This window comes from Antechinus flavipes, chromosome 4 (genome assembly GCF_016432865.1).
Source record: "Antechinus flavipes isolate AdamAnt ecotype Samford, QLD, Australia chromosome 4, AdamAnt_v2, whole genome shotgun sequence".
NCBI lineage: Eukaryota > Metazoa > Chordata > Mammalia > Dasyuromorphia > Dasyuridae > Antechinus > Antechinus flavipes.
Window position 1 is genome coordinate 183,797,539 of NC_067401.1, and position 23,763 is coordinate 183,821,301.

The window sequence follows — 23,763 nt, forward strand, 5'->3', positions numbered from 1 at the left end:
TGTAGCTGAGTGTCAGTTTTAAACCATCTGCTTCATTAATACTAGAGTTACTTACAAATTGCCCTCTGCTCTTTCCCAGTAGTTTGCTGGACACCTTAAGACAGAAGGGCTTATCTCATTTTAATGCTGTCTGTGGTATTTTCTTGGCAATAGTGGAGAGGTTTGCTATTTTCTTCTCTAGTGAATCATCTTTTGTCAGAACTCTACCATTATGACATATCTGTCTTGGGTAACCCTGCAGAGCATAGTTTATAATTTCAATGAGTTATGCAAGTCCCTTAGTGAACCAGGAGAGATCTATAATGTAATTTGAGAAAGATGGAAAACATTTAACAGCTTGGGGAGAGGAATTAGCAAAGTCTTCACAGAAGTATTGAGCTGAGTCTTGGAGAGAAAACAGAAGGTCTCTTGAGAAAGGATGGAGAAGTGTAATCCATTTAGGTTAGAAGATGTATTTTGCCAACACACAAAAAGGGGAGATGAAATGTTGAGTTTCGGGAACAAAGACTAGGGGAATAATGGAAAATAAAGCTAGGAAGGCAATGCCAGACTGAAGATTATGTAGATGGAAGTAAAAGGGAAATAGAGAAATACTGGAGATTTTTGAGCAGGAGAGAGATATGATTAGATCTGTGCTTAAGCAAAATTATTCTTGGCAGTAATGTGGAGGATAGATTAGAGTGGGGAGACAGACTTCAATCAGTGGAGACCAACTGGGAAGTGATGTGATGATGGTCTTAAACTAGAGTGGAAACTATGTAAGTGCAGACAAGGAGAATTGGGTACCAAGAGATGTGGAGAAGTTGACTGCACTTGGCAACTAACTGATAAGGTATTGGGTTTGAAGGATAATCAGAATAAGCTAAAAAAACCATTGATGCTGGAAAGGATGTTAGTGCTCTCAATAGAAATATGTTGGTTTCATGGAGTGGTAATGGTTGGGGAGAGATAATATTGTCTTAGACATTCATTTCAGTTCAGCAATCATTTATTAAGCACTTATGTGCAAAGCACTGAGATAAGAGGTGAGGATACAAAAATAAAAATGAAACAGTTCCTGTCCTTAAGGACTTACATTGTACTGGTAGCATCCAACAGACACTCAAGTAAATACAAAGTTATACAATGTAATTTCTAATGGGAAATAACATTAACTAGGAAATTAGAAAAGATTTAAGTAGTGAAGGAAGTTGGACATTCTGCAAAGTAGGTGTCCGTCGTCTCCCCCCTCCCCTCCACCCCCCCCCCAGGTTCCTATCCCTCCTTTAATTCCTATCCCTTTCACCTCCACTGAAGAAACAAAACCTTGGAAACAACTAAGCATAGTCAGGAGGGCAGCTGGATGGTGCTGCGGATAAGAGCATTAAGATCTGGAACTCAGGTCCTCCTGAGTTCAAATTTAATTTAATAACAGTCACTTAACACTTACTATTTGACCCTGGGCAAGTCACTTAACCCCAATTGCCTTGCTAAAAAAATAAACAAACAAACCAAAACAAATTAGTCCAGCAAAACATTTCCTATGTTGACTATAGCCTATCTGTATAATTCATTTTCTATCTTGAGTTCTGTCACATTTCTTTTAGGCACTTATTTATCATGGGTACTCTGGTTGGTAATTGAATTTATCAGAATTTTGGTTCTGTTAGCTTCTGAGAGAAGCATATATAAATCTTCCCATGTTTCTTTCTAATTGTTCTTTTCATTATTTTGCACCATAATAGTATTCCACTACATTCATATGCTTTAATTTAACTATTCCCTGATTGAGAATTCTGTGCATAATTTAGTAGGTTTTGGTGACATTTCTGTATTGCTAGAATACAGAATAGCTAACCTATTCACAGTTGCACCAAATGATATGTTGATATGCCTATTTTCCTGCAGCCCCTTCAACATGATTTTTCTTTTCTGCCAATTTTGCCAATCTGATGAATGTGAGGTAAAACAACAGTGTGCTTTAATTTGCATTTTTCTAGTTATTTTTGATTGGTGGGGCAGCTAGGTGACTCGGTCTCTCTGATTATTCTCGGCTTTGTAATCAGGAGGATCGGAATTCAAATGTGGCCATAGACACTTAACAGTTGTATGACCCTTGACAAGTCACTTTAACCCTGATTGCCTCCAAAAAAAAAAACATCCAGTTATTGATTGGTAACATTTTTTCATACTATTGTAGATAAGCTTATATCTCTTCCTTAGAAAATTGCTCTGGGTTTGTGATATCCTTTGACCATTTCTCAATTGGGGAATGACTTTTTTTTTTTTTTTTAGAAATTTGAATTAGTACCTTGTATATCTCTATAAGACATTATTGAGGAAAGGGTTTATCCGACACGTTAGGGATCATCTATGCAGATATATGTAGGGACATGAAATCGCAAATGTACAGGCTTATTGTCCATTTTGATTGGAACAAAAGAGCATGAAGATGTTTGGGACAAATAGACCTATCCAAATTGACTACTACAGAGATCACTCATAGAAAGCAGAATTATTTATTAGAATCTCGAGAAGCGGACCCCATCCTGGTCTGCGAGCAAAATTTCACAGCAGGATAGGGCCAGAGATTTGAAAATACTTACAGCTTTTATACATTTCAGACAAAGAACCTCCAAAATCCCTCCCTCTATATGTTGTGATTGGTCACATAAATTTACTGTTCCCCTAGTTGGTCAGTGGAATGTAGTAGACAAGATGATATACAGCTTCTTCAACCACGTAGTCCAGGCCTTATCTAAAATCATATGACTCCGGAGAAGCTAAAACTAAGGCCTATAAGGCTTGATCTACTTTAGAATCTGTAAGTTCTTCACCTTTTCCCACACAGTCCCCCCTGTTATTCATAAATATATTTGTACATATATTTCCCCATGAAGAACTAACATTGTGGTTAAATTCAAATAACATCTCTACACATTGCTTGTTAATCTCCTCATCTGGATCATCCCCTGCTACTGCCTTCCATCCTTCTTTCTGTAAAATCATCATTTTAGTGGCATCCTCCATATTGTAAGATTCTTCACAGTGATCTTTGAACTATTCCTGTTACCAATGTAATTATACAGGGTAAACATAGTGGCAACAGAATAATACCACTGATTGCAATGTCCGTACCATAAGCGCTGTTTCCACCAGCTACCATCAAACCAAGACCACCAGCTATTTGTGAAGGGAGATTTCCAAATTTGTACAGGCACATGAACTATCCTGCGAATGCCCTTAGTAATTTCTTTTACTGCTTGTCCATTGTCATCAATTTGCATACAACAGATGGACAAGTTTTGTTTCTCACAGACCCTTCCTCCTTCCTCTGCTAACAGATAATTTAAAACTAGTCTAGGTTATAAAACTACTTCTCTTGTCTGGGTGGCTTGATCGGCTAATAGATTAAGGGCCTGAACAGTTTGGTTAGCTGTTACCTCTAAGACTGCTTGCAGTTGAATTAATCTGTCATAAATATATATATACACACTGGTATCCGATATCCCCAACTACCATCTTGAGCCTATGTTGCTATTCCATATTCCTTGATAATCTGTGCTGGGGCCAGGCATCTCCCCACCCATTAGCATCACCAATTTGAATAGATTACGAGGTGTTCCAACAAATAGGCTTCAACTAAATTCCTTCAAACATCCCTCATTACCCCCTAATAAATGCTGGTGGAAACAATTAAGCACTGACCCATATTACAAACAATATTTGACTTGCTCCCTCTGTTTCTATACTCACTACAATCTATGATATCTACCCTCTCTAGTTGATGAGTACAAGTCCATTCACACTTACTTTCTCCCATCCATGGCCCTGCACCTGTTTGATTTAGGCAATGCCCCAATAAGGTCCCCCAGATCAATACCACTATCAAGATTTTACATGCAGAGTTCATCAGTTCCTTTTCAATATTTGTCTCAGCTCATTTTCTGGATTCATTGTGGAAGTCCACCCTTGGAGTGTCCACTGGTCCTTTAATTCTGGTATGCTGAGTCCACCCTCTTTCCTGCGTAGCACTGCTGTGTCTGATGTCAAGAGGATCTGGAACGGTCCTTCCCAGGTCAGGGTCAGCTTGTCCTCCTTCCACGTCTGAATCAGGACCCAGTCTCCAAGCTAGAACTTATGCCCTGTGAATTCTAAGGGAGGAGTCTGAGCAATAAGCCCTTTTAGTGGTAAAGTTTTCAGATGTTGCAGTACAGACATGGCGCATTTCCTTAAAAACAAATCCTTGGTCTCAAATATTGGATCCAAGGAAGAATTTTGAACTTTTAGATAAGGGTGACCATACAATAATTCATAAAGTGATAATCCCACATCCCTTCGGGGTTTTATTCTATTCTTAATAAGGCAAGGGGAAAGCACTTGGTCCAGGGCAATTGTGTCTCAACCAATTTAGTCAGTTGCTGTTTAATTTCCTTATTCATCCTTTCCACTTTGCCTGATGAGGGCAGAGGTTATGGGGTGTGTAAGTCCCATGATATTTCTAGAGCTTGGGCCACAGATAAGAGGATCTTAGCTATGAAACGGGTTCATTGGTCTGAATCTTCCTGCTCCACCAACCCATACCCTGGAGTGATATGTTCAAGGAGGACTTTTACCACTGCTGAGGCTGTTGCCCAGGCAAGGGGAAAGGCCTCTACCCATAAGGTCAGATGGTCCACAACGACCAACAGGTATTTGAGATGCCCCACTGATGGCAGCTCTGTAAAGTCCACTTGAATGCTTTGGAAAGGCCTGATACCAGGGGGGCCTTCCTCCTTTTTGGGCTTGTCATTGGGCCGCCCTATTCATCCTCTGACAAACAGGACACCCACTGACCAGTTGCCTGCTGTTGTGTACAAGCCAGTGCCACAAACTTAGTCAGCACCACATCACACAGGTCTTGGACACTCCAAGGACTGCCCTGATGTAAATGTGGGAGTGGGAGTACACGTCCCATACTTGCTGTGGTCAGTACCTCTTTGCCGTCAGGGAGGAGCCAGTGCCCCTCTTTATCCTCCTGAGTACCAAGGCTTTGGATTTCCTGCTTCTCTTCTGGGTAAGGGAAGATGGAAGCTTTGGAGGCAGAAATGCCAGAATCAGCACTATCATTTCCTCTGTACTTACCGATTCCTCTTCTTCAGCCCGTTTTGCCTCCTCATCTGCAAAGCAGTTTCCCTTTGTCCGAAATCTCCTCTTTGGTGCCCCTGCACATGAATCACTGCAACGTTCTTAGGTAACTTAAGATTAGTCAAAATTTCAGTGACCAATGCCCTGTGTGCCAATCCTTTACCTTTACTGTTTCCATTCTTTTCCTCAAATAATTTATAGGATCCAATTTTTTTTTCCCTTCACTTGTACAGTGACTTAAATATTTTACCTCACATTTCACAAATTGCAATTTGTCTTAAGAAATTCTCAGTCCCTGTGTTCTCAAATAATTTAACAAATTGATATTGACTTGGACAAGGTCACTCTTTTTCCTTCCTGCCACAAGATCATCTACATATTGTAAGACTTTTAACGATAAGAAATGTATGCCAGATGTCCACACAATTCTTATATACCCAAATAGATGTTCCATAAATTGAATATTATATTAATCATTTTGCTTTTTTTTTTAAATACCCAATACACAGAAAAATCCCAAACTACATATTGTCCATAACAAAAACATTTTCAAAAGGACAGAGGCAAAAACTATTATCCTTGGAGTCCCTTTAAATAATTGTCTTCAATACAATTAATTAAAACTTCCTATTTTTACATAAAATACCCTGAAAAGTTCTTTAAAACATCAGTTAAACTTTTTTGAAATAACTCTTCCAAACTTTATATCACATTTCGGATCATATTCTTTAAACATGAAAACCATTATGTATCTAAAGAAACAAATGTTCAATCAATTAACATCTTGTAAGAGCAGCATATCCCTTTACATGAGTTTGCTTTCTTCAGCCAAAAGCAGCTATACTTTTCCACTACTGTTCTCCCCCTGCAAAAACACATCCCATCTCACAGCCATCTCTGTGACTATCCTTTCCAATCAGTTCCTTCTTTTTCCCACTAATTTCTTCTTGAAATCATTTGCTCCTACTAATCAATCTTTAAATCACCTTCATTCTCCTGTCCCATCTCTGTCTCTCTCCTCCCAAGACTTGCTCAAACCTTCTCCAACAGACTTTAATAGCTTTTGTAAATCAATCTCTCTTGTCCCTTGTCTTTAAATCATCTTTTTTTTTTTTTTAAATAAACTTTAAACTTCAAGGTTCACAATTAAGTTTGAACCAAATTTCATAAAACTCATAATATAGTTTACAAATTACTTAATATTTTAAAAAAGCAATATACCATTTAAGTAGGGAGATACAAACATGACCTCCTCCCTCCCCCCCCAAGGTAAGCTATTGGCCTTTTGTTTAATAACCTCTATTTTAATTTAAAGTCCAACCAAACAATAAGGCAAAAAAAAAAAAGTTTTTCTCTTCAGTTGTAAAGGCCACAATATTCAAACAATTCTTAAGATTTTATCCTCTTAATAAACCTAACATGTGCAAGGCAACAGTAAAATTATTTCAAAATTATTCCAATTTCAATTTTATTTCAATTTCACAATTATACTACCTCTTTAAAATACAATAAGTTCCCAAAACTCTTAATGAAATGTTGTAGACAAACAATTACCCAGTTTAACCTTCCTAAACTTTATGTTCTCTAATTCCATGAAAGCAAACTTGCTAATAATGATTTTTCTTTCTTCTCCTGGGGAAAAAAATGTTTTGGGTTTTTTTTTTTTTTTTTTTTTGGAAATATGCCTAGATTTCCCAAAGGTCCAACAGGTCAGAGCGTCCCCGTGTTCAACTATTTACCTCTCTCACTCTATTTTTATTCCTCCCTTCCAATATCTTTAACTTCTTATTTCCAGTCTTAACACACATACCAATTTAAAGTTATTTTAAAATTAACCAGTACTTTAGTTTGTGAAATTTCGTAAAATAAAATCTACCTAGATATTCCATTCAAACTTCTTTTCTTCAGTAAGCCAGGAAAAAGTTAAGCACCAATCCCTGCTTTACCTTGAAATTTTTTTTTTTTTTCTGACTGAGTCCTGATAACAGGCTCCTTGTTTACAGGAGTGATATCCACTGTTCTTCTATTTTCTCAAAACTTTCCAGACTTTCAATCTATGTTCTTATTTTTCCCCTTCTTCCCTTCTTCTCCCCACAATTCAGCCTGATATTTTTCTAAGCCTGCAACACAGAGGCTGAATTCTTATCTCTTATGAGCTTGCTAACTTTTAACACAGAACAGAATGCAAAGCAGACATACACATACAGACAGACACAGAGCTCTATTTTTCTTGAATTCCCTAGCTAATGGCTTGATAAATTCATGGACTGCTTCTACCACCCTGAACCCAGTCCAGGTTTTCGGGGAAGGTCCTCCCAGAACAAAGCAGCAGTATTTAATTAACTTCTTTTGACTTTTCTCTTTGTACTTTGGGACATTGTCCCAGTTATTTAATCGACTCCCAAGGGGGCTATTGGTCGGAATTCCCTGCACCTTGTCCTAACATACAACTTTGGACTGCGATCAGTACCAGCGTAGCGCTCTCGAAAGCCCTTTCCTTGGGGTCTGAGCAGTCCTCCAGTTCTTTTAGAGAGCTTATCTCTCCCTGGGCCAATAGACCCCCAGGCTTCGACTCGGGCTTACCTCTCGCCTAGATCTTCTAGACTGTGCCGGCTGTTAGGACTTGTCTATTGTCTTCTTTCTTCAATTCTGCGTTCCACTGAGTACCCTTGCCTTAGGTCATTGTCTAAGAGGGAGGGAGGCTGCACACCCAGAGCCAGAGACCATGGAGAAAACTGCTTCATGGGCGCTTGTCCCTGTTCGGGGTGCATACAGCCATCTCCCCCAAAGACCCCATCCCGGATGAGCCCCCAATTGTTTGGGACAAATAGACCTACCCAAATTGACTACTACAGAGATCACTCATAGAAAGCAGAATTATTTATTAGAATCTTGAGAAGCAGACCCCATCCTGGTCTGCGAGCAAAATTTCACAGCAGGATAAGGCCAGAGCTTTGAAAATGCTTATAGCTTTTATACATTTCAGACAAAGAACCTCCAAAATCCCACCCTCTATATGTTGTGATTGGTTACATAAATTTACTGTTCCCCTAGTTGGTCAGTGGAATGTAGTAGACAAGATGATGTACAGCTTCTTCAACCACGTAGTCCAGGCCTTATCTAAAATCATGTGACTCCAGAGAAGCCGAAACTAAGGCCTATAAGCTTGATCTACTTTAGAATCTGTAAGTTCTTCACCTTTTCCCACACAAAGAGAAAATAAGATTAGGCTTTATATAATAGGCTGAGAATTTTGCATTTTATGTCTGAGGCAATTGAATAAAATGTACAGATTCTGATATACACACATGTTAGCACTCAGTTGGTGATGTGGGACTAGAACTCAGGAGAGAGATTAGGGTTGTCATCTAAATACTTGTAGATAACTGAACATATGAGACATTATGAAAACACCTAAAGGGAGAATAGATTATGATTGGCCAAATCTTTGAGGAGGTCCACACTTATTAATGGTCCACCCCCACAGATTACCATTTTTTGCCTCCTCAAAAAGATCTGTATTTTTGTAATTTCTTTGTTTTGTTTAGTCTTAATTCCTCCTTTAATCTACCCTCTAATTCCTCTTTTTCCTTTATCTCTTTTCCCTATTTTCCTGTGAAGTGAATGTATTTCTAGACCCAATTCGATGTGTGTATTCTTCTTTCTTTTGACCACTTAAGGTAAGAATAAAGTTTTAAATGTTAAGTGCTTATCCCATCACTTTCTCCTTGTTTGTAGATGCTCTACTCCCATTTTGTGAGATATTTGCCCCAACTTTTTTCTTTTCCTTTCCTATTGTATTTCTTTTTTCATCCTTTTCTATTATTTTTTTAAGATTGCCTTCTCTCTAATTAGACTCCTCTTGATAAGGCTTTATTTATTTATTTGTTTTTTAAATAACTTTTTATTGACAGAACCCATGCCAGGGTAATTTTTTACAACATTATCCCTTGCACTGACTTCTGTTCCGATTTTTCCCCTCCCTCCTCCACCCCCTCCCCCAGATGGCAAGCAGTCCTATACATGTTAAATAGGTTACAATAAATCTAGATACAATATATGTGTGCAGAACTGAACAGTTCTCTTGTTGCACAGGGAGAATTGGATTCAGAAGGTATAAATAACCCGGGAAGAAAAACAAAAATGAATGCAGTTTACATTCATTTCCCAGTGTTCTTTCTTTGGGTGTGGCTGCTTCTGTCCATCCTTGATCAATTGAAACTGAGTTAGATATTCTCTCTGTCAAAGAAATCCACTTCCATCAGACTATATCCTCATACAGAATCATTGTTGAGGTATATAATGATCTCCTTGTTCTGCTCATTTCACTTAGCATTAGTTTATGTAAGTGTCTCTAATCCTCTCTGTATTCATCCTGCTGGTCATTTCTTATAGAACAATAATATTCCATAATGTTCATATATCACAATTTACTCAACCATTTTCCAATTGATGGGCATCCATTCATTTTCCAGCTTCTAGCCACTACAAACAGGGCTGCCACAAACATTTTGGCACATAGAGGTAACTTTCCCTTCTTTAGTATCTCTTTGGGGTACAGAGAAGTAGAAATACTGCTGGATCAAAGGGTTTGATAACTTTTTGAGCATAGTTCCAAATTGCTCTCCAGAATGGCTGGATGTGTTCACAATTCCACCAATAATGTTCTTGATAGGGCTTTATAAGGAATATATGTTATTTCCCCATAGTAGAATGTAAGCAGTTTATCCTTGTTCATTTCATTGTTTTTTTTTTAACTTTCATATTTGAAATTAAAAATTTCTAGATGTTTTGGAGTCACTTTTGAATTTGTGTCTTGTGCCCTTTCTGTTATGACAATTTTTAATAGTGGGATTCTTTTTTGTTGTTCATTCTTCCAACCTACTTTCTGACTTTTGATGTTGGGGACTAGTTCTATACGTTTCTGTTGGGAATGTCTGGAGTGTTTCTTTGACTGCTTTTGTGGAGTACTTATTGTTGTGTTGTTAACTCTCTCCGGGAGAATTTGGGCTTAGGACTTGTAAAATTTTAGCATTTTCAAAGTGATCTGTTCCAGAACAAAGATTGATTACTCTCCTCCTCCTTCCCCTCTTCCTCCAGCTCTACAAGGTTTGTGTCTTAGCAACAAGTGACTACTGCTGATTTCAGTCACTGTTAGCCAGATGAGAAACTGTTGATTGAATGACATAAATGTATAGAATATATATAGAAATGTATATTCTTTGATCTGGAATTGCTACTCTGGTAAAACCTGTACAGTCTTCTTTTGGGGCTGGAAGCTGGAAACTGTACCTTAAATAATTCTATTCTCTATTCCTTAGATTTGAGCCATGCTATTTACTTGTGAACTTACTCTTCTGCCTGTGGTGGTAGTAATGGAGAATGAGAGGAGAGAACAGACACAGGACCTTTCTTCCTTATATTCTGAATCTGTGACTTGGAAACTAGTAGTGGATAATAAAACTTCCAGTTTGTATTTGTCTTCATTGTGATGCTCTGCTATGGGTTTGGGGCTGCCTCGATATGTTGCTTTTGATTAAGCTGTTTAGTCATTTTATTTATTTGGCACTATTGTAAATTTTTTAATTTATTAAAGTGTATTAAGTTATTAGACAAATTAGAATGAATAGAAAAGCATTTATTAAGTACTTAGTGCCAAGCACCATACTAAGTTATGAGAATACAAATAGAAAGTAAAAACATTCCCATTTTCTTGATGAGTTCATATTCTAAATGGAGAAGACAAGTGTTCATCAAGGAAAACTCAGTTGTGGAAAGGCCTAGAATTTCTAAGAGTACAATGAAAGGGTGGATAACAAGCCTCATGTGTAGCTCATTTGACAGTGCCAGGGGATTTATGGGTGATAGAGATATGCTATGGTAAAGCCTGGTGATTCTTTATTATTTATTTATTTTTTGCTAAGGCAATTGGGATTAAGTGACTTGCCCAGGGTCACACAGCCAGGAAGTGTTAAGTGTCTGAAGTCAGATTTGAACTCAGGTCCTCCTGACTTCAGGGCTGGTGCTCTATCCACTACACCAATGATGTATTTTTTTTTTTTTTCACTAGAAAGAATGAAATTGGTGTTTCCCATCTCATATGTCAATAGATGTCAAATAGAGCAGATGCATGGATGAGCAGGTAGGCAAAAATAAAGGTAAAAAAGAGGAGGAAACACCTTGTCTTCTCAATACCTGATCATCCTAGATGGGTTCTGGGAATATGTAGTTTTGGCCTGCGAGCCACCCCTTCGACTGTCATTGAACATTTTGTGTGTGTGTGTGTGTGTGTGTGTGTGTGTGTGTGCGCGCGCACTTTCATTAATAACAGGCCATATCAGGCTAAATTCATTTCTTTTTTTGACAGAATTTATAATCTAGTAGATAAAAGTAGCGTTGTGGCTATGTTACTTAGACTTTAAGCATCAATTTATGAATGTTTTTGCTATTCATATAGAAAAAATGGAGAGGTATGGTCTATGTCAATTTGTCATTTTGAAGATAGATCTCCCATGGAGTATTTCAGAGATGTGTTTGGCATTGTGCTATTTAATATTCATCTGTGATTTGAATTTGAAGTGAATCTGCTTATTCAATTTGTAGTTGACAAAAATTGGGAGACATCATTAATATAAATGGATTTTAAAAAATCTCGATAGGCTTAGAACATTGGATTGCATCTAGTAAGATGAAATTTTAAAAATTATTATCTATCAAATTTTGAGTTTAAACTTGTATTCAAAAATTTTAAAGTGTGGTATGGGATACCATAGATATTAGTTTATATAACGAGAGATATGCAGGCTTAAGTTCACTGTAATGTTAGTCCATTCTTCCCTGGTTACACATATTTGGCATATTGTGTTCAGTTCTAGGTATCATATTTTAGAAATGTTGGGAACAAAATTCTGAAGCCCCAGAGGATGCAGTGAATGGAATAGACTCAGGAGGAAGTAAAGAAGTTTAAACCTTTAATACATAACTACAGGAAGTAGGTGTGAAGCTTGAGATGAGCATAAACACACTATAGAAGTGAGAGCAAACAGTAAGGCTTCCTTTTCCTGGCCACAATTCCCTCTTTTGATTTCCCCATTGACTGGGTAACAATGAGGTTTATATACTTTTCAGTCTACCTTTTTCAGGTTACTCCTTAGTATGTTCCTACCTACCCCACATACATCATTTGTTTAGAAAATGGCTGCTCAACTCCACCTGAAGCTTCTTTAACTACACAACCAAGCTTACTTTCCATTTGTTGTTTTCATTTTCTATCTGATAGATAATAAATGATTTTACAAGATTGTTTTAATTTGAATTTCTCTAATAATGATTTAGTGTGTTTTTTCACATGACTAAATTGTTTTGATTCCATCAGAAAACTTTTTGTTCATATCCTTTGACATGAGTCAACATTTTTATCAATTTGTCAATTAGGGAATGAGTTGTATCCTTATCTGAGAAATTGTCTAAAAATTTCCCCTCAGTTTTCTGCTTTCCTAATCTTGGTTACATTTGTTTTATTTGTGCAAAACCCTTTTTGAGTTTAATGTAATTGAAATTTTACTCCTCTTAATGCTGTCTCTTTTTTTATTCATAAATTGTTTGCATATAGCCAATAGTTTTCACATTTTCTTGTAATATCTCCCTTTATATTTAGGTCATGCATTCATTTTGACCTTATTTTTTGGTAAATGGTATAAGATACCATTTACAAGTCTATGCCCAGCTTCTGTCAGATTGCTTTTCAGCTTTCCCAACTATTTAAAAAAGTGAATAATGAATTCTTGATCCAGAAACTTTCAAGCCTTTGTACCTGTCAAACATAAGATTAAATTGTATACCTGCTCTTTTCTATTGATCTGCCTTTCTATTTTTTAGCCAGTAATAGAAAGTTTTGATAATTACTGCCTTATTATATAGTTTGAAATCTGATACTGCCAAATTCTTTTAAAGTTTTTAGTAGTTCCCTTGATATTCTTTTCGTTCTTCCAAATGAATTTTTTTAAATTTCATTTTCTAACTCAGTAAAATATTTTTTGATAATACTAATATTATCAAAATTAATTTATATATATTAAATATATAAATTTACTTACATAAAATTGTTTTTATCATCTTGGCCCTGACTAGCATGCACAATTAGTATTTCTCCGGTTATTTAAATCTGACTTTATTTGTATAAAAAGTTTTTTATAACTTTGTTCCTATAATCCCTATGCTTATTTTGGCTGATAAGGTGTGCATGTTAGTAAGGAGCATGGTTGAGACTGCCTTCTGTTCTTGTAAAATTTTGGGATTTTTAGCTTTTAGGCACTAAACCACTTTAGGTATTATAGTGACTTCTACCTAAAGTTTGCTTTGGAGTCTTTGTTAAAGTAGATATGACAAGGAATTCCCAACATTTTTCAACTTCTTCATTAAAGTAGGTTTGTAGTATGGTTGAATTTTGTGATTCAGCTTTGTGTACTTATTTTTTAAACATAGGTTTTCTTTTCTTCCTTTGTAGGCATATACCATTGTATTTTTCCCTTTACAATGGCGCAGAGGAGTGGACTTGAAGATCCGGAGAGGTATCTCTTTGTGGATAGGGCTGTAATTTACAATCCTGCCACTCAGGCTGACTGGACTGCTAAAAAGCTGGTTTGGATTCCATCAGAACGCCATGGTTTTGAGGCAGCAAGTATCAAGGAAGAGAGAGGAGATGAAGTCATAGTTGAATTGGCAGAGAATGGAAAGAAAGCAATGGTCAATAAAGATGATATTCAAAAGATGAACCCACCTAAATTTTCCAAAGTGGAAGATATGGCAGAATTAACATGTTTGAATGAAGCATCTGTTTTACATAACCTCAAGGATCGTTATTATTCTGGACTTATTTATGTAAGTATTTTTTCTAAAAAAAATTTTCTAAAAGATAGTATTTAAAACTGAATGGATATGAGAAATAACTACAAATTATTATAAATAGCAACTCATGTCATAAATATATGAACATATTGAATCTCCATATTCTCTACTAGAATTTCTTTTTGTTCAGCTGTAACATTGAAGATAAAAAAGGTAATCTGATTATCCATTATATATTGGTATATAAAATTAATTTGCATATCAGTTTAGGTCACTTTCCTACTCAGTAATTCTAATAGATTCCTATTACTTTCAGGATCAAGTATGCTCTGTTTGGCATTTAAAACTCTTCATAATTTTTGCTTTTTGAACATTTGCTGTCTTATCCTTTTACTCTTCCATTTGCTGTTTTCCAGCTTCCTTAGCCTATTTGTAGTTTCTAATAAGCATTCGCTGCATAAGTCTCCATTTCTTTACACTAACAGTAACCGTCTATCCCTCACTTCTGGCTCCTTTAATATTCAGTGTCCTTATCACCTTTGATTTCATATAGATCTTTTATTTGTACCTACTTATTTATATACAGGCTTCCTCCTTAGAATGTATACTACTTGTATGCAGGATCTGTTTTTGCACTTCTTTGTAGCCTTTTACTTATTTAGTAACTAAATAGTAGGTAAGTGGTTAATAAATGCTTGTTTACTAACTAATGAGATATAACTAATTGAATGTATACAAATGTATTACAATGTTATGAGTCTAGGAAGTAAACACAGATCCTAAAATCACTAGTAAGAGTAAAATAGAGAAAAAAATGCAGTTGGGCTCTGATAACATCTGAGAAAATAGTGGTAGGTTCAGAGAAATGATAGATAAGGAAGATGTAATATGGGTTTGCATTAAAGAAAAATAGGTGGGAAAGTGATAGATCACTGGTATATAAATTGATACTAGTGAGTTATCAGGGAAGCACAGTAATTTTCTATAGCACTATCGATGGAAAATAAGGAAGTTTCCATTGGTTTTCATCTTTTGGCAGTTGTAAAGTATTCGTGTTTCTATAAGATAAGAGAAAATGCAAGGGATAGCAATAGAAAAATAGAATTTTAAAGTTGTAAAGACCTTAAGAGATTATCTAGATAAATTTTCTCATTTAACAGATCTCTTAAGTGTTATTTTTGACATTTCATTCTCTATCACACCCCCCATAATCAATCTGTTGCTAAGCTCCATCATTTATGTATTATAGCATCTCTTATAGATTCCTCCTTCTCTCCTTTGACACTGCTGCCACCCTTGTGCAGCCTCCTTATTAACTCACAACTGAACTATTGCAATAGCTTGGTTGTTTGCTTGCCTTAAATCTTTACCTAGCCCATTCCAGTCTTTACTCAGTTGTCAGGTGATCTTTCTAAAACACTGGTATGCTTTACCTGTTTATTTGGGTGACATATCCAAATGTTTCATAAGTGACTGGTCCTTATTACTTTCAGGATCAAATATAATATCTTCTATTTGGCTTTTAAAACCCTTCATAAGTTCTGTTTTGGATATGAGTTTGAGATGCCTACATGACATATAGCTAATAATGTTCAGGGGGTAGTGAATAGAACTGATACTGTAGAGCCCAGCTTCTTAAACTCTCAATCACAGCCCCATATGGGATGTCCTAACTGAGCATAGGGTGGCAAAATTGATTATCAGTAAATCTTTGATTTGTATACCTGGGGTTATGTAAAAATTTCTCAGGTGAAAAAGGAGTTGTGAGTAGAAAAAGTTTAAGAAGCCCTGTTCTAAGGTTATAGGCAAGTAGATAGATAGATAGTAATTAAATCATTGCAGCTGATGAGATGGCCAAGAATAAGAGCATAAAGGAAGAAAAAAGAGGAAAAGTTTCAGGACAAGTCATCCAAAATTAGCACACATGACATTAGTAAAGGAGACTAAGGGAATATTTGGACAGATAAAAAATATGTCTGTTATAGACTTCTGGAGGATATTTAAATTATATGAATGTGTGTTATAGATGGCTTTATCTCCTTTGCAGAAATTATATCTTTGTAAATGTGATCAATAATGGTAGTAGTATAGGCAGGCTTCCTATGGACAATTAATACCATTTCACAATGCCATTGCTATGGTATAACAGAAATTTTGTGTGACATCATTTGTGAAGTCTGGGTTAACACTCTGGATGCCTTAGCATCAGCTGGAGTCAGGATAAGCAAAAGTCCTAGGTCTTTATTCTTGGTCTTTAGGGGGAAAAGTGAAGGGAATGGATGCAAGCTCTCCATGACCTCCCTTCTCCTCATCCACAGCCAAAGTGACCCTGACTTGTCTTAATCCACCTCTAATCCCTCCTACAATTCTCTTTATACACCAAAAGATTGAGCCAGCACAGAATAGTGGGAAGGGCTATTTTCCATACATATGCTAATAGAATCTTGCCTAATTAGTAATTAGCCTTAAGTGCTCATTTGTCTGATTCCAATGCATCTACTCAGAGTTTCAGCCCTTTACAATCATTGATCACTCATTAATGTCAATCTTCTTATTGAGCTTATTTTTACTTAATGTTTTTGAGAAACCATTTAATGAGGTCTGATTTAAAAATTTTAATGTTTTACTTAGTTGGAACATTTGAGAGTCATTGACTTCATTTGGTGCCTGCTTTTCAGAGTTTATTTATCTTTTATTCATCCAGGTAATGGGAAGTAAATTGACTGTCAAGAGTGGCAGGTGTCTGGTTTTAGATTTGAATTCTAGCACAGACCCTATCTAGGTGACCTTTGTCAAATCAGTTACTTGTAAAGTCCAGGCTACCACCCTGGAGGCCTCAGGATCAGCCAGAGTCAGGATAAGCAAAAGTCCTTGGTCTTTAGGGGGAGAAGTAAAGGAGATGGATGAAACTGCCACAAGGTTCCACCAACCTTCCTTCTCATCCTCCTGCAAAGTGAGTCTGGCTTGTCTCATTCCATCCCCTAATCCCTCCTACCATTATCCAAAAGATCGAGCCAACATGGAATAGTGAGAAGGGCCAGTTTTCCAAACATATGCTCATAGAGTTATTGTCCAATAAGTAAGTAGTCTTAAGTGCTCCGTTGTCTGATTTCAGTGCATCTATTAAGAGTTTCAGCCCTTTACAATTACTTTTTTTGGTCCTCAGTTTAACCACTTGTGGCAATGATTTAAGGAAATTTGACTGGATGAGCTCAAAGTTGCTTTATACTTTAGATTCATAAAGTGGAAGGAAAGGAAGGGGTTGGAAGATTAGTCAAATGAATTTGGTCAGTCAATTTCTTAGTAAGGTAGTTTTTAAAAAATGAATTAAATTGTTTCTTTTGAATTGACAAAATCAGTCAAAAGGGCTAGCTATACATAAATAGAGCCTTGAATTTTCAGGAGTGAATTAATTAATTGCATTTTTATTAGTTTGCACATAAAAAATTTCAAAAAGATATCTGATCTTTTTGTTAGATTATTTTATAGATCACTTGTTTCTTATGGAAGGGAATGAATTTATCTTTTTGATTTTTAAATTAAAGTTATGTCTATAATAATGCCTTTTTCCTCTAGCAAGTCATACTACTTTCAGGTAAGAGCCTCACTCTGGCTTTCCAAGTTAGATAAGGCATTCCTTTAAATAAAATGAATTTCTCAATTTAGGCTTAATTTAACTCTCTAGTTTGCTCATAAGTGAAACATTTACAAAAGAATTAATGAATAAGAGCAGGTTGAAAAAGTGAGAAGCACTATTGGAAGTTTTTGGAGAGACCTCTAAGTCAGAAATCAATAGATAACTGCAGTAGCTAATAATAGTTTATCAAGTTTTAAGTGTTGCCATAATTGTTCTCACACCAACTTTATGAGATAACTATTATGAGTGTCACTCCCATTTTGTGGATGAGGAAGTAAAAGTTCAAAATTATATATCCCTAGTTGAATCACTGTTGTGTGCATGATCTTTCACCATGATCTTTCATGGAAGAGCACTACTTTGCACTGTTGGGACATTTTGAGTAGGTGCTAAGGATATATATTTGAAGATAAATATTTGTCTTTTAACATTACAGAATATGTTAGGTATAGTTAAAGAATGATAAGTTTCTATTGAGTGCTAAGAAAATGTAGCTTTTCTCATAATCTGCTCTGTCTCAGTTTATTTTTGTCTTCGCTCTCATGGGCAGCAGAGTTGTTATGCAGGAATGAGCAGATTTTATCTGGCTAGGATATTACAGAACATTAGAATAGAACTTATGGTATACAGTCATAAATATAGTCTCTTCTATTATTACATATGCTTTCTTGAAAGGGAAATTTACCTTATCTAATGTTTTGTTGGGCACATGACAATGGGGACTACTAGGTACTAGGTGGTACAGTGGATAGAACACAGCCCAGAAGTCAGGACAACCTGAGTTCAAATCTGTCCTCAGACACTTGACACTTACTAGCTATGTAATCTGGGCAAGTACTTAACTCAGATTGCTCTGGGAAAAAAAAAAAAAAGAATAGAACTTTTGGAGTGTAGATTAGAGGAATCGAGTTCTTATGTTAACTGGCAAAATGAATTTTTAAAAAGATTGCCTTTTGGCTATAGTTTTATAAATCAGACATAAAAGTATTAAAAACAAAATGGTTTGGGGGAGGATGGCAGAGTAGTTCAGTAAATTTCAAGCTCTCCATTTCTCCACATAGAACAAATTTGAATCTTAGGGTGAACATAGACTGGTGAAAAAACAAGAAGTCTTGGGGCAGAACAGGGGTCTTCCTGGAACAATCCAAAAAAACCTGAAGAAAGACTCCAGATGGGGGATTAACCAGTGTGAAGTACAAATACTTCGCAGACTTTACTTCAGCAAGTGGGGGACCCCAGTGGATAGTTGGATTTAACTGGAGCCTCAAACAGAATCACAGAAACTTTCATCTCCTGAATAGCAGGTGGAGTTTAGGGTCTGTAATTTATTTCCTTTTTTTAAAGAAGTAATTCTAAATCAGTTGAGTATACTATACATAATTTTATTTTTAAAAAGTGGCTTGAATGGATAATGTGGTTCTATGGAAAGAGACACAGGAGGTGAACTTGGGCAATACACTTCAGCTACATGGGCCTTTTTTCCCTCATCTGTAAAATGAAGATATTGACTAGATAATGTCTCTAGTCCTTTCTATTTCTGAATTTAGGATTTATAAATTCTGTGACTATAAGGCCTTGTTATTATCTAGCTTGAAAATTTAAATGGGGGAAGAAAGACTTCTAAGAGAATTTTTACCATTTCCCAGTTGACCAGTGTGGAGTTATAATAGGTAAATTTTTTTGTTCTTTGACAAGAGTTTGTTAAACAGTGAGATTTAGTAGCAAGCTTTAATTCTATATGTGTAACCTTTTTAATTTAGACAGCTTAACAAAATAAAACAGCTTGGTCTTCTGAGAACTTATCATCCAGGTAAGCGTATAGGGGAAAATAGTGGTATTTTATAAAGAAGAAGATTTAACAGTTTTAGAAATTATTTATTGGTTTAAGACACTTAACCTAGTATCTTTTTTGTGGGGAAAACCTTGGGTGAATTGTCCTGGAACTTATTAATCCTTTTCTTTTCAAATTGCTGAGGTTAATTTTCATTTTAATATTTTTTTGCTTTTAATGAAAGTTTTTCTAAGATAAATACATGTCTTAACACAGAGTACCCAGACCATTATTATTTTCTTGATTACTTGGGGTTTTCCGTTACTGTGACAAAATAAAGATGTAGTTATAAAGATGATAAAAAAAACATAGAGCTGAATGGATATTGACCCTGGCAAAATGTTTTGGATAGATAAATGTATTTGTTATACTCAATGTTTATCACCTAACACTGTTGCTGCAGTTGGGTTGAAAATTTTTTTCCCCTAGCAACTATTTATTTTCTTTCTATCTTTCCTATCAAAAATAAAAACAAACCATCATCTCTCCTCTCCCTCAGAAAACAACACTACCTTGTAACAAATGTTCAGTCTGCCGGATCAAATTCCCACATTGACTTTATCCAAAAATATAATTTTTCATTTTTACAGTGTAGTTGTTATTGCATAAATTGTTTACCTGGTTCAGTTCACTTCACTCTGCAGCATTCCAAAACTTTTTATGGTTTCCTACTTTCCTTTAATTTTTTAATGTTATAAACTAGAAAATCAAATAAACATTTTTCCCACAAAAAGAGATTTGTAAATAAAACTATAAATTTATCATATACAAATTATTTTTCAATAATACATTAAATTTCAACATGGTAGTACAAACCTTGCCTCTTTCTCTAACAACAATCTTCTGCTCTTTTCTGTGTTTTTTTTGAAATATTTCATTGATGTATCATTTCTTTATCACTGGGTCAAAGTTAACGAGCAATTTAGTGACTTGGGCAGTGTTCCAAGTTGCTTTCCAGAATAGCTCGATCAGTTCACAGCTTGGCCAACAATATATTAACATGTGCATTTCCCAAAGCCCCTCTAATTCTCTTCCTTTGTCTTGTTAACTTTGGGACTGCATACCTGTTTTAAAATTTGGAACACTTTTTCGTATGGATGTGAAAATCTTATATCTTAGATTTCTTTCTTTGAAAACTGTATGTTTTTTATGATCCTTTGACTATTAATTGGAAAAATGTTTCTAATAAGTTTGAACCAGCTCCTCATATATTCTTAGAAAGGAAAGCTTTTCAGAGAAACTTAAGAAGATTTTTTTCTCCCTCAATTAACTCTTTCCTTTCTTATCTAAAGGATAATGGTTTTGTATGGAGAAATTGTTTAATTTCATATGTTAAAATTCTTATCATCTGTGATTCTTTGATTTGATCATGAGCATTTTCCTTTTCATATCTACAAAAGATAATTTCTTTTTGTACTTCTAATTTGTTTGTGACATAAACTTTTAACATCATGTAATCTTTGGAGCTTATTTAGATATGTGGTATGATATGTTGGTTTAAACCTAATTTTTTCCAGTTATTTAGCAGTTTTAAATAGTGAACCTCATCTCAGTAGTTGGGGCCTTTGGTTTTATCAAATGTTAGGCTACTTGTTTTATTTGCTATTGTATATAATCTGTTCCATTAATAATATTTTTAGATAGTTTTGAGATCATTTTGATGATTAAAACTTTGTATGATAGTTGAAGATCTGGTAATACTCCGTTTGCTTCCTTTCCATTTTATCATGTTTATCATGAGATTCCTGATCTTTGTTCCAGATGAATGTTTTTTATTTAACCCTATAAAATACTCTTTTGATAGTTGATTGGTATGAAACTAAATACGATAGATTGTTTATAATATTTTTATTATGTTGGCATAGCTTAATCACAAGCAATTAATATTTCTCCACTTACTTAAGTCTGTATTTTGATCTAGGCAGATATGATGAGGTTAGGGGCAATGCAGAGAGATGTGGGAACTCCTTCTGGTCGGTGCAGGTCCAATGTGAAAGAATTGAAAATTCTGAGAGAGTTTCTAGGCAATTATAATCAGTTTATTAGTTAGGCTAGCAAATAATAAATTGATGGTCAAGTGGCTTCTCTGGATTAAGACAAAAAAGGTCATGGATATCATTCCAGTTAATAAGGGAGTGGACATATTAATGAGAAGATGGGCCAAAGTCTTCAACTCCTCCTGCTGAAAACTTGATCATGAGATTCATCCTTGAGTACTCAAGACAAAGAATATGTCTTCCCCAGATCACTCTTGTTCATATTTTCTAGACTAAGACATCCCCAGACCACTTAAATTGAACAATGAGGTTATAAGAACTAATCCTATTTAGGGCCTGTATTCACCTACATTAGATTCTCTTTTCATTTTAATAAAAAACACTCCCAGTTGGGTGGAGTTCTGCCCAGAATAGAAAAGAATATTTTTGGTTAGACTAGTCTCATTAGGGTTAGGCCAGTCGCACTGTCAGTTCTTATCCTTCCCAAGGAAGGCTTGGAATGAGGAAGCTCAAAGAGGAAAAAACCCTAGATCCCAGTATTAATAATTGGTTAATTTATCTCATCCTCTAGATTATTTCCATTATATATAATGCTGGCTTTTGGTTTCACATAGATTCTACTTACCAGATTAAAGATAGTGCTGTTTAACCCTATCTTTTAAAAAATTTAACATTTTTATTTTCCCCACTTAAATGTAAAACAGTTTTATATATATATATATTTAAATAAAATAAGTTCTAGATTTTCTCCCTTTCTTTCCATCCTCACCCCTCATTAAGAAGGCATATATGAAGGTTATGCAAAACATTTCCATAAAAGGTACTTTGCAGGAGAAAAAAAATATATCTTTCTCTTCCCCCCTCCCAAAAAAAAACCCTTGAGGAAAAAAAATAAAGGTAAAATAGTATGTTTCATTCTGTATTCAGACACAGTTATTTCTTTAGGTATGGATAGCATTTTGCATTTTTCACTAATCCTTCAGAGTAGTTATGGATTCACAGCTGATCATCCCACAATATTGCTGTTACTTTGTACACAATGTATTTTATTTTGCTTTAGTTCATCGAGGATTTTCCAGGTTTTTCTAAGACTATTTTGCTTATCATTTCCCATAAACAATAATATTTCATCATAATCACATTCCATAGCTTATTCAGCCATTCTCCAATTGATGGGCATATTCCCAATTTCCAACTTTTCGTCCTGAGAACAGTTGCTATAAATATTTTTGTACAAATGGTCCTTTTTTTTTTTTTTTTTTAATCTCTTGAGATTCATGCTTAGTAGTGGTCTTGTTAGGTCAAAGAATATGTATGACTTTATATTTCTTTGGGCATAGTTCATACTTTTGATCATTTATCAATTGGAGCATGACTCTTATTTTTTATATATATTTGACTCTTTCATTTATGATTGAGAAATGAAGCCTTATCAGAGAAATTTACTTCCAAATTCTTCTGCAATTATTACTGCTAACTATATTTCTCCCCATTTATTCTGTTCTCTCTCTCCTTTCATTCTGTTCCTCCTGAAAAGTGTTTTACTACTGTCGACTCCCTCCCCCACAATGTCCTCTCCTCTTAAAACTCTCCCCTTCCCCCCCATTTCCCGGATCTTCTTCCTCTCCAACTTTCTTTCTGGGTAGGATAGATAGTGCATATGTTATATTACCTCTTTGAACCAATTCTGATGAGAGTAAGATTTACTCAATACTCCTCTCCCATACTTCCCTCTTCTTCTCCCTCCTCTCCTCCCCTCATTGTAAAAGCTTTTTATTGCCTCTTTTTTAGGGCAGATAATTTATGCCATTCTGTTTCTCCCTTTCCTGTTCTCCTAGCACATTCTTCTCTCATCCATTAATTAATTAATTAATTAATTAATTAATTTTGGGGGGGAGGAACTTGGGGTTAAGTAATTTGCCCTGGGTCACATAGCTAGTAAATGTTAAATGTCTGAAGCCAGATTTGAACATATATCCTCTATGACTTCAAGGCTGGTGTTGTATCCACTGTGCCACATAACTACTCCTTTAATTTTGTTTTTTTAGATATCTCCACATTCAACTTACATCTGTGCCTTCTGTCTATATATACGCCTTATATACGGCAGTTATATATCATTTGCCCATGTAGGAATGCAAAGAGATTCACCTTATTAAGTCCCTTGATAACCCTTTCTTAATTAACCTCCTTATTTTTCTCCTGAAATCCTATATTTTAAAATCAAATTTTCTATTCAGCTCTGGTCTTTTCATTACAAATGCTTGAAAGTTCTCTATTCCATTGAATATTCATTCCCTTTGAGGAATTATACTCGTTTTTACTGGGTAAGTGATCTTGGTTGT

The 23,763-nt window shown here is 35.4% G+C and overlaps 1 protein-coding gene across 2 annotated transcripts in view; it reads left to right on the forward strand.

Moving 5' to 3' along the window:
- Positions 1–23,763, forward strand: part of MYH10 (myosin heavy chain 10) — a 227,432-nt gene that overhangs the window by 8,003 nt on the left and 195,666 nt on the right. For both annotated transcript variants that reach the window (XM_051995701.1, XM_051995702.1), the window contains exon 2: positions 13,613–13,986. In XM_051995701.1, the coding sequence (XP_051851661.1) occupies positions 13,642–13,986 (345 nt within the window). In that variant the 5' untranslated portion in view covers positions 13,613–13,641. The remainder of the gene's footprint in view (positions 1–13,612; positions 13,987–23,763) is intronic.